The sequence below is a fragment of the Mus caroli genome, chromosome 6 (genome assembly GCF_900094665.2).
Source record: "Mus caroli chromosome 6, CAROLI_EIJ_v1.1, whole genome shotgun sequence".
Classification (NCBI taxonomy): domain Eukaryota; kingdom Metazoa; phylum Chordata; class Mammalia; order Rodentia; family Muridae; genus Mus; species Mus caroli.
In genome coordinates, this window is record NC_034575.1 from 123,418,151 (window position 1) to 123,430,459 (window position 12,309).

Sequence of the window (12,309 nt, forward strand, 5' to 3'; positions counted from 1 at the left end):
AGGCGGATTTCTGAGTTCGAGGCCAGCCTGGTCTACAAAGTGAGTTCCAGGACAGCCAAGGCTACACAGAGAAACCCTGTCTCGAAAAACCAAAAAATCAAAACAACAACAACAACAAACCCTGACTCTGTATCTATCTACACTTACCCCTGTTCCCACTTCCAGAACAGTGGCTGCAGGAAGAAGTGCTCAGGCCAGTGCTCTGACTCCCACCCCTTTGTCTCCACCTGTCCTTGCCCCACTGTTGACATTTGTTAACTGGGAAGAATCACTTGCCTATTTAGAAGAATGGAGAAGGGACTGAGGAGAACCTGGGAATGGCAGGCAGGCTGTGTCACTCAGACACAAAAAGTGTGGCCTGGTTTCAATTTTTTTCCATATATAGAAAAGATACCTGTCCTCCCTCTATCTGAGTTAAGTGCTTTTTAGAAGAGACATGTCCCCAACCCTGCTGAGGGAGCTAAGAGATGATAGACATTTAGCCAAAGGTCAGGGGTCAGAAGTCAGAGGTTGGGATATTTAAGCAATATTTACCCTGTTCAGTTTGAGGGCATTGCTCATAGCCATAAGAGCTACTGCCCATACAGTGCCCCAACCTTGTACCTGTCACCAACGCCCTCCCCTCCCTTTCACTCTGCTTCCTTCTTCACCCACCTAGATTCTGCTACAGCTTGAAAATGGTTGATGCTTCCCCACAAGCCTATGTATCAAAGGTTTGGTCTCCAGGATAGCATTAATGTAAGGTGGTGGGCCCTTTAAGGGGTGGAGTCAAGTGCAATATCCTTAGGTCACTGGAAGCATGGACTACATCTCTTGGCACCCTAAAAAGAAGGAAGTCTGTCCCCCAAGCATCCTTCCCCTCTGCTTTCTTGTTATTTTTAACTTCAGAAATGGAACTACAAACTTGTGTCATAGATAGTTGGCCTCCGGTATTTCATTCCGGAAACAAAAGCTGACAAAACCACACTGCGTCACCAATTTATTGTCATTGTTTCCAGGAGCCTTCCTCACGCTGGCTGCTGTGTCTTCTCATCAAAGCCAGGCTGCCTTCAGCCTCAGTGCCACACAGATGAGCCAGTGAGTGTGGAAAGAGAAAAGTCACAGAACAATGAGAGCTGGGCCCTCTGCGCAGCGGGGAGCCCACAGCTCGCTAGGAGAATAGCACATTTCCCAGCAGCCCCCACTACCCCAGCAAGCCCTAGGAAGAGCTCCCAGCCTCTCTCTTCTCCCTTCCCTCCTCCCTATCTTCTCTGTCTTGCATCCACATTGCTGAATAAATGGCAATAACAAACTAGAGGCCTTGGGCCACCAACCACCTCCATCTAGATGATCCCATTACTGTCTAAACTGTCCCTACTCTGTGATAAAGGTCACTCCTGCCCCTAGGCTCTGCAGCTAGTCCTTCAAGGTCAGTGTCCTACCACATACCTCTTCCTGTATTTCCTGAATCACACACATTTTTCCCAGCTCCTTTTCCTCCTTGACCCCTATACCCTCTGTAGCTACCTCTTCATTTTTTTTCTCCATTCCTCATTACTGAAAAAGGTATCACATCACAGCCTCCCCTAGTCTTACTCCAACTGGATTCTGGCCCCTGCCATACTGAGTACTCATTGGTAACTGCCAATACCTACCACGTGGCCAAATCCCATTGCTTCTCTCTGGCATTATCCAACCTCACCTCTTAGCGTTCCCTGGGCTGCTCTTGAATATTCACCAACCTCCCAGAAAGCATCTCCTTGGGTCCTTTGCTGGCCCTTCCTTCCTGCAGAATGTCCAAGTAATGAGTGGCTAATCAGCCCTATCTTTGTCTTGTTTCTTTACTCCTAATGGTTTGAGTAAACACCACCAGGGTGATGACCATGAATAGAAGTCTCTGGTGACTCCTCCTGCAGCCCTAAACACATAAGTTCAAGTCTTCCTCAACATATCCACTCAAATACCCAAAGCGAGCTCTTGGTTACTCTTTCACTCCTGCTGCTCCTGTGAGGCCTCTGCCTGCAGACAGCCACCTTCAGCCTGTTGCTCCCCACAGTCTCTCTCCAACCCAGCAGGAGTGGGTCTTTGCTTCTGAGGCTAAGACTAAGACACAACTAATTTCTCTCCACCTCTATGGCTTCCTCTAGTGCAGCATCTCTCTCTCTCTCTGTCTCTCTCTCTCTCTGTCTCTGTCTGTCTCTGTCTCTCCCCCCCCCCTCCCTGAAGCACGTTTGTGTCCCGATGTGTCTGCCATCGGCAAGACTCCACCCTTGCTTAAAAACCCTCCAAATGATCTCCTGACCTGAAGAAAGAAATCCAACTGTGTCTGAGAGTAGGCTGTGCTCACTCTGTCTTCCCTGTCTCATCTCTTCCTTCTCTGTGCTGTGGCTAATGGGCCTTTTGTGCCCTGAGCATGCCCAGTTCAATCCTGCCCAAAGTTCTCTCCCTCTGAACTTGGTATTTTGGGTTGAGCATGGCCTTAGGAGTTCATGTGCAGGATCCTTAGTTAGTGTCCTTGACAGTATTACTCTGGAGAGAAGGGGCAGTCATGTCAAGAACAAGTTTTTGGCCTCTTTTCCCTCCCACATTTCCACTGTGAGTTGGAGAAATACAAGTCCCTTACCAGATACAGTCAGCCAGTATGGGACTTCCAAGCATTCTAAATGGTGAGCCAAATTAAACATCTTTCCTTTATAAATTTCCCAGTCTCCAGTATTCCATTATAGCCACAGAAAACAGACAGTTGGTCAGTCTGTTTCCTTCATGTTCTTCAAACTTGAACATAAATGTGCTGGTCAGAGGGCATACAACCTAACCTGAGTGGCAGGTCCCCAGCATCCCTGCCACCCGAATGATCAGAAGAGCATTTGTTACCATGTGACTTTCTCTGACTGGCCACTGCTTCCTTTAGCATCTGTAATTCTGCTCCCCACCAGAAGGAGACTAAGTGAGTCAGAGACCCACTTGTCTTATTCCTTGCTCTGTCCCCAGAGCCAGGCTCATGGTGACACACAGAGAAGTTTGTGGACTGAATTATGCTCCTGTCTTTCATAGAGTCGGCAGCAACTGGGTCAAGCAGCAAACAGCACAGGTGGCAGGCTGGGTCCACACCAAAGTAGGTCTGTGACCTATTTCGAAGTAGTGTGTAGTATGAGGGCCACATGGAGCCTAGTCTCTCAGGTCAGAGCCATGGGGACATCTGGCACCTTATGGGGAACCAGAAGAGTTCTGGGGTACAATAGGATGTGTATCCAGGGCACTTATAGGATAAGAAGGCTAGGCTAGCCAACTCTTCATTGTGCAGTGTCCCAGCTTTCTGTTCTACCCTGCTCCCAGGCCTGCCAATGCACTCAACCTACTTCCCTCAGGAACACCCATTCCTTCAGGCTCCTTACTCCCCAGCCTTTGGAACTCTACCAGCCCTGCCTCTGTTCCAACCTACTCCTCACACTGTGGCTTCTAATCTACCTGCCACTCTCCTGACTCCACCTCCACCCAGCACCAGGTGTGTTCCCATAATGCCGAATGCCCTGGAGCCCATGGGGCATGGCAACCATAGTCAGTCCTGCTGATGGAGAAAGATTCTGAGGAGGTGGTCTAGTCAGGGACCCCTGCAGGTCTTAACATACTGAGGATGGGCCTCTAAGGGGGGGGGGGAGGCTGGGAAGGTCACAGATCATGGGACAAGAACAGAACACATCTCTCCTTGTGATTGGAGTCCAGCCCGAGCAAGGCTTCTCTCCCCCAACATAACCTGATGGACAGCATACTCTATCAATACTGAGGCTTGTGCCAGACATTCTGGACAATACCCCTGGGAAGGTGACAGAAGAGGATAGAGGGGCATAGAGAATGAGGAAGAGGGAGAGCACCAACTGCCACCTTACAGACTTGCCAGACTACAGCTGGGCACAGCAGAGGGTGTGGTGACGAGGACTTAGTTATAGACAGGGCTGGCTAAAAGCTAGGGTAAGACAGTAGGACAATGTCACACTCTAGAAGAAAAAATTGTGCAAGCTGTCCCTCCCCCAAACCACATGTTCTGTGTTCTCTCCTCCTCCTCTGCCCATCTGTGCTACCTGAACTGGTGAGTGCAACCCCCTAACCCACCACTCAGAGGTGGACCTTACCATTGTCCAGGTGATTGGCCTTAATGATCTTCTCCGAGTAGTCAGAAATACTGGAACATTCAATCTAGAAAGTACACAGAAAGAAAGAGACTGGGGTTTAAAAAGCACAGTTGGTGGCCAAAGCTCTGAGCCTTCAGGGTCCCCAGAGGCTCATGGGAAGAGTCCCAGCACATGACACTCCTGGGAAGCAATGGGACCTAGTAAGAGGAAGGTAGGTGACATGATCTCGGTTCCTCCTCTTCTTCCTCTCTTGGCTTTCTGGCCTCCGTGAGGGAAGCAGCTTTGTTTCAGCAAATGATCTACAGTAACATATGCCTCACTACAGGCTCGGGCCACAGGACCAACAAGCACGCACTGAGCGAGACCTCTGAAACGGAGTCAAAATAAACCCGTCTACCTTCTGAGTTGATTGGCTCAGGTATTTTGCCATGGTGATGGTAATCTGACTAAACACCCAGGACCAACTGAAGAGATGGAAAAACTGTTGATGTTCAGAGAGACATACACGATCTTGGCCACAGCCACGCAATGAAAGCGTGATAGCTAGAAAACTAAAATCTGTCCCCTCTACTCAGGTAGCCAGTGTTGTTTTACTAAATTGGCTACTTTGCCTAGAGACCAACTGTGGAGACCCTGTGTCTATGCTGGACTGAGGAGTGGCTGAGTGATCTCGGCATCCTGCAGAGAGGGGGATGAAATAGGGCAGAACGGACTAACCCTCTGAGGAGGGATGGAGGGTTACCACAAGTCTCCCTCTATACCCCATCACTAAGTCCTGCCTGGGTAAAGAAGTTCAGGACAGTTCTCTGGACTGGTCATAAGCTTCCCTTCCACCAAAGAACACACACACACAAGCGAACTCTGAATCCTTGAGCAGATGTGGGTAAGTGTCCCCTAAAGGTCCCCGTGTTGAAGGCTCAGTCCTCAGCCTGCTGATGCAACTGACACTGGTGGAGTCTTTAAGAGGTGGAATGTGGTGGGAGAAAGTTAGGATATTGGATGCCTGTCGTTGAATGTGATATTAGGATTATACGCCCTTCCTCTACCTTCCTTTTTTCCCTCCTCCACCAGGAAGTGAGCCCAAACCAAGGAACCAACTGACCATGAAATGGAACCTTTGAAACTGTGAGGGAAGCAAAATGTCCCATCTTTTGAAACTGACAGTCTCAGGTATTTTCTTATAGTAAACTAAGGCTGACTCGCATAACCCTCTGTGAGTCTTCGTTTGTCTGACAGAATCTATTCTCTTTTTCCTGGAAGTCTTTTCAAGATCCCAACATCTCTAAGAAGGGACTAAAGTCTTTGAGAAATAAATTTTCCATCAGCTGAGAGCAGGGCTTCATGGGGGATGGTTGGAGGTCAAGACGCATCCCAGAAGTTGGAAGCTTAGGATGTGTTGTCAGAGGATTCTGGGAGCAGAAGGGTATTTCCCAGGACCTATTCTGCTGCTTTACCTGGCTCTCTGACAAAGAGAGTTAAGGTGCTGGGGCTCGGGAAGGGTCAGTAGAGGTTATTGCAGAAGGTCACTGAGGGGGTTACTGATGGCCTCTGCCAACGCCCAGCTTTAGGGCTGGAAAGAAGTGGACAGCTACATGAGACCTAAGGGACAGATGTCATCAGCTGTGCTCTGTGTCCCAGGAGGACCCACCCTTCCTTGGTTGTCGGGCCTTTGGCTTTCAGGTTTCATTTCTCAATGGGCAGTGTTCCTGCTCTCTTCTCCTTCTTGGCTCCCTGTCACCCTACACACATGTGGCTCCTGAGGTGAGCATCAAAGAACACAGCATCTCCAGATAGACAGCTGGCCACATCCTAACTGCCTTCCAGACCTTTTACAATAGGCTTCAGTCCCTTTCAGGTGGTTAGATGAGGCTGAACTGCATACAGGGCCACGTGCACACAGATACTCTACCCTAGGCAACTCACAGGCCAGGCTGTGGACCTTGGCTCCTATTTTTCCTTTTTGGCTATCACCCTTTCCTCCCCTTCCTCCATTTCTACTCTCATTGGTTGCTTCATTCTTCTTCACTTCTACTCCATATTCTTCTAGCTTTCCCCCAAGTCTCTCTAGCCTGTTTCTCACCTCACATCTACCTCCTCCTATGTTTCTGTTCCACTTCCTGCCTCTGACCATGGCTTCTGGTGTACCCCATGTCCTCCCTCCCTCCCCAGAGCAGCGAACTGTGGTCAAAGGAGAAGCCTGGAACAGGAACAATTGATGAGCTATTGAGAAAGAAGCTGGTCAAACCTGGCAGGGCAGAGCCAGTTATGGCAGGCAGACTATGCCAGGTGGCCACTGTGAAGCACCAAGCAGGAGCCTTGGCAGAAACTTATCTGTAGCCCTGGATGACACAGGAGCCAGGGACAATGTCCCCAGATCAGCCCCACCAAGGTTGGCACTAACTTAGGTCTCGGCCCTGGAAGGGATGGTGTAGAGTCAGCAGATGAACGCAAGACCACTGAGATTCATGGCATCTGGATTCTGTGCTGATGAGGAGGTTTGAGAGAAGGAAGTCTGAAGCAAGGACGGGGTGTGGCAGTGATGTTGATGGTGCTGCTGTTGATAGCGATAGTGGTGATGGTGGTGATAGTTGTCATGGTATTGGAACTGCACTGTGATTGATTTTTCTCTGCTCCTCTAACAAGAGAGATCGACTGAGGCTAGGGAGGTGGCTTGGTGGAACAATGCTTGCCTATCATGCACAAGGCTCTGGGTTCCATCACAGAACACCATACAAATAGAAAAAGAGGTGGTCGATCAGGGTGGGTCTTTGTAGAAAGGTCCAGAGAAAGCCAGAGTCAGGGACCACTCAGAAGAAGCCAACAGGAGGGGGGGGATGACATGCTTACCCCAAACACCTTCTTGGCCCCTGCTTTGGCGGCAAACATGGAAAGGATCCCTGTGCCACTCCCAACATCCAGAACCACTTTGTCCTTGAACACATGCTTATTATGGTACATGGAGTTCCGGTACGTGAGTGTCCTCACCTCGTCTTTCAACATTTCCTGCAGTGGAAGGAAGAGAAGGATATGGTCAGGGGACTCATGAGCATCTGGGAGCACATCTGGGTCCCTGGAGCACATCTGGATCACAGACAACTGAATCATCCCAGTGACATCTCCTGGAACTATTGACATCGGTGGGTCGATAATGAGGATACTGTAGTATGTAAAGGTCACCCAGCTCATTCCAAACTGAGGCTGCTTCTAATGTCTACTTGAAAGACAGCTGAGAGTTATAAGAAAAGGAGCTTGTGTCCAAACTCAGCTCCAGGTTGCCCAAAGCCCAAAGGAAGGATCAGTACAGTGCAGCACAGGAGATCCAAGAAGGAGTCATTAAGCAGTAGTCCTCCTTAGCTCCCAGCAACTCTGTGGTTCACGTCTTTAAAAGTTAGTATCCGGACATAAACCCAGAAAGATACCCAGAAAGGGACTCTATTCCAGGCTGCTGTTGCAGGCCCAACTCCAACCAGCAGATAGATGCTGAAATTTGGGCTGGTTCTTGGTGACCTGGAAGGTGACCTCCCTTTTTGAAGGCCTCACAGCACCCACCCTGTGTTCCATTGGAAGTTTTGGGTCACCTTCTCCTGGCCCTTTCCTATGAAGTCCTCTCTAAGTAAAACCATGGATGAAAAGAACAGAAAGGCCCAGGATCGTCTCTTGCGTAGCACTCTTTCTGCCACCTGTCTTGTCTGTATTTACAGAATAAGCATGCTTTGTCCATTCACCCCCCACACTGTGATTCAGCCACCCTCTCTGACCGCCATTGTTTTAGTACCCTGTTGATGATCAGTGGACTACAGCACAGCCAGCTTTCTCACTCTGGGGACCTGGAGGCTCTGCCTAGAGTGTCCAGGAAAAGCATCTCTAGGAGCCTTCTGGTGATAAGCAGATCCCTGCTGCTAAATCATAGGGGATAGGTCTCTCTGCAAGGAGCTCCATTCAGCTCATCCCTGCTCCTGTCTCCTTTCATATTCAGTGATCCAAGAAAGGGCAGGAATGGAGGCCAATCACAGGGGTGAAGGCCACCTGTCTAGTCACACTGGTATTAAAAGAACCCTAGCCGGGTCTGGAGATGGCCTACAGAAGCAATTGGAGGGACTGAAGATGGAGGCGCAGAAGCACTTCCCCATGAGAAGGATGCTAAGGCAGTGTTGGGTAGAGGTGTTATCTGTGACTTGTAGGCCCTTTTAGTCGGCACTATGGCACATATAAGTTTGGGTTTTCTGCTCAAACACCTGACTGAGGGTACCCGGTCTAGTATCCACGTGACAGCTCTCTCTCAAACAGGATCAGGCCAATTTCCCACACCCACATGTGACAAGTAGACAGATCATCAGATGATTACAAAGCCAGTCAGAGCCAGGGTTGGAAACTTAGTCTGCAATCCCAGCGCTTGGGAAACTGAAGCATGAGAGCTACCACAAGTTCAAGGTCATCGTGGCTATATAATGAGGCTCTGTTTCAAAACGCACACACACACACACAAAGCCTTGACATGTGCAATCCCTCCGTCAAGCCAGAGATGTCAAGTCTTGAAAGAATTAGAAATAGTGTGGAGATACAGGGAAGGCTGTCCTCAGTGGGCCTGGGGCAAGTTCCCAGCAGGAGAGTTTCATGCAGGCCAGCCATTGGGTCCTGGATATAATTCCCAAGTGTGGTGGTTTGAAAGAGAGTGGCCCTATCGGCTCATATATTGGAATGTTTGGCTCCCAGTTGGTGGAGGCTTTAGGAAGGTGTAGGAAATGTGGCCTTGTTGAAGAGTTATGTCTCTTAGCCAGGCCCAGTCTCATGGTGTTCTCTCTCTCTGTGTCTCTGTCTGTCTCTGTCTCTCTGTCTCTCTCATTCTGGCTCACTGGTTTCTAGCCTCATGCAAAACCACATTTAGGACAAGGACCGGGCTGTTTTGAGGCCTTGGATCACCTGGGAACGCAGTAGCCGAGGCAGCATAGGGATAAGCTGGGGAGTAAATGAGCCAATAATCCAAAATGCTTGGAACAACACCCGATACACAATAAGGAGCTCACAACTTCAAACCCGCTGACGACTGATATTAAAAATCTCCCCAGCAGCAGCCTGGCAATTTGGATGGAAGCAGACCTTCCAGCGCCATCTCATCGCCAGGGAGCCCCAGGAGCTGGTTTGCAGCGACATCTTCACAACTAGAGCCAGCAAATGTTCACGCCTTCCTCACCTCACCACTTCCCTCCGTTTACGTTTACGGGGGTTCACAGGATGGAGTACAACAGATACGCAGATGACATGACTGGAGCTATACCCACCACGTGGCAAGCAGCAGACAACACTGACAGCTTTGGGGGCGTTTTGGGACAATGTTGGAGAATTATATAATAGGGCATAGCACAGGACTCATCTCCTGTACTCACAACAGCCATGGGGTTTGCTTCTGTTCTGGCTCTGGGGATGGGCATTTGCCTGAGAACTTCCAAAGACTGAATCAGAGTGTCAGAGGCAAGCCTATCCATGAGGTCTCAGCCTCAGCTCTGGAGACACCACCGGGACAAATTAATAGGCATCACGACCTCCAGGTGGCCACATTGGCTTCGAGCACTTCAGCTCTTTACCAGCATCACTGATGTGCAGGCTCCTCGGGGTGTCTGGGTCTGGCAGTTAGCGATAGACATGGGGCCAGAAGGTAAAAAACGAATAACTGGAAGCACCTCTTGGTTGCTCCCTGACCCTCCCCCCAACACTTGTTGCCATTCATTTGTTTTCAGTTTGTAGTTTACTTTGACCAGGAGCCCACAGTGTAGCCCAGGCTGGTTTTAAACTCTCAACAGTTCTCACCTCAGTTCTCAAGTGCTGGGATTTATATAGAGATGGGACACACAAACTCACCTGCTCCAGGCCCCGTCTTAACCACGACTGTCCCAAAGGGACCCTCAGGATGGAGAGAAAGTTCAGGGGCACTTTGTGGTGGTAGAGAGTTGGGCATACCTGCTCTGCCACCTCTACAAACAAGAACAAAATTATAGGGCTACACCTGTCCCACTGGTCCCCAGCCTGGGTGCATTACCTCGTGGATCCCAAAGTGAGCGTATGAGTCGAAATAGTAATCTCTCGATGTCATCTCCTCGGGGTTCAGCAGCTTGGACATCTTGCCCCGTCCAGGGCAGCTGGGCTGTGTGGATACATGGTGGACACATTGCACAGGCTTGGCTGGAATGACAGGCTGAGGGGGCTGAGGGGGGGCGCTGCTCACCTGAAGGGAGAGAAGGTGCCCACATCAATCCTGCTCCAAAGATTTCCATTCTTCTTCCCTCCCTTCTCTTCCAGCCCAGTGCTAACTGGCTAAATGACTTTTCAACCATGTGACTGACAGTAGCCTACTGATGCTCCAAACAGACCCTGATTGACCTCAGTTCCAGTTCTTACAAACTGAGTGGACTAAACTGATCTGGGTCTGAGTTTCCATATCTGTCAAATGGGGAAACACCGTCATCCTTTAGCGGGACCAGGAGGAAACATTCAGCAAAGGGAAGGATGGATACGTGGGGAAGGAGGGAGGTGGAGCTGACTCTCAAACAGCGGTGATTTTGGTATGGCTTATCTGTGAAAGGCTCGTGTAGTTAAGGCTTGCTCTGCATTGTAGCGAAGTGAGAGGCAGGGGAATCTTTAAGAGGTAGAGTGGCTAGGTCACGGGGGACATGTACATGGACATAATTAACGCCACAGTGGGTCTCTATGAAAAGCAAGGCCTTTCCCCCCTCCCCAACTCTCTGTCTCTGTCTCTGTCTTTTCAAAACAGGTTTCTCAGTATAGCCCTGACTATCCTGGAACTCCTGTAGACCAAGCTGGCCTTGAATTTAGAGATCCGCCTGCTTCTGCCTCCCGATGACACTGGAATTAAAGGCATAAGCACCACCCCACTACCCCATCCCCCAGTCTGTTCTCTTTTTCAAACTTGTATGTTTCTGCTGTCAAGAGGCTCTCCTCAGAGCAGAAGATAACACCATGCTCTTGAACCTTCAGAACCACAAGCTAAAGAAATTTTTTTCTTTATAAAGTACCAGCCTTGGATATTTTATCACAGCAGTGGGAAAATGGTCACTATATTAGTTACACAATGTCAGGTGATGTTACTAACCACCCACCCTGTGCCTTAGAGAACAAAATATCCCATACGTCTTAAGATGGCACTGAAAATTAGACAAATTGGAATTGTTTAAAGAACCTAGAAAAGGGCCGGGCATGTTGGGCACGTAGTAAATGTTCATTAAAACAAATCAAATGACAGGACAGGACTGAGCTTCAGAAACGAAGCCCCTGAGTCCATCTTACCCACCACATCATACCAGGCTACGGTCAGACTTGCTATCCTCAAATCTGGCTCTCCTGTGTTCTCCTATGCCAGGGCTGTTGCCTCGGCCCCTGAGGTTAGATTCTCATTCTCAGCTTCAGCACCACAAGCCCCCACATTGGCTGACCTCCTGCCTGAGCATTGCTAACTACTGTTTCTCTGGGTCTTCATCCTGACGGCTCTGCCCCAACCACAGCTACTTGGTCTTCACTCCTCAGGCTAAGGGAGGAGGGAGATGGAAGTCAGAGGTCACCCAAAAGAAGGATAGTAGTGCCAGAGGACTGCCTGTTTCTAGAATGTGTATGCTCAGATGCCAGGCACAGAAAACGCCTCAAAGCAAGACACACACTAGAAAATACCAAGACAAATAGCCAAGTGGGTTTTTCCAAAAGGATGGTTTTCTTCAGCTGGGAATCAGTCCCGACTCCTGGATGTGCGACCTTAGGAAGCTGTACATCACCAGTACATCTCTGTTCCCTCCTCAATAAATTCCTAATAAAACGTTCCAAGGAGCAGGTGAGATAGCTCAGGATATAAAAGGCCTCAGGGCCCATGAGCTCAGCGCCCATTTTACTTTATATTTTATGAATGTAAAATTTCAGTGTAATCCTATCACTGGTGAGGTGGAGACAGGAGGATTCCTGGGCTCTTTGGCTAGACAGCAGCATAATGGGTGAACCCCCGCACCCAGAGAGAAGCCTCAAAAAACAAGGTAGATGGCTCCCGGGAAATGACGTGAGGTTGACCTTCTTACCTACATATGTATGTGCATGTACAGGCACAGGAGTTCAGGTTCAGTGTGCATGTGCACACACGTACACACACACACACACACACGAGAGAGAGAGAGAGAGAGAGAGAGAGAGAGAGAGAGAGAGAGAG

General features: G+C 49.5%; 1 protein-coding gene across 2 annotated transcripts in view; it reads right to left on the reverse strand.

The window, feature by feature from the left end:
• Prmt8 (protein arginine methyltransferase 8) overlaps nt 1-12,309 on the reverse strand; it is an 81,712-nt gene that overhangs the window by 33,304 nt on the left and 36,099 nt on the right. For both annotated transcript variants that reach the window (XM_021165307.2, XM_029478198.1), the window contains exons 2-4: nt 10,144-10,329; nt 6,957-7,112; nt 4,110-4,173 (exon numbers count right to left, since the gene is read on the reverse strand). In XM_021165307.2, coding sequence (XP_021020966.1) covers nt 4,110-4,173; nt 6,957-7,112; nt 10,144-10,329 — 406 coding nt within the window. The remainder of the gene's footprint in view (nt 1-4,109; nt 4,174-6,956; nt 7,113-10,143; nt 10,330-12,309) is intronic.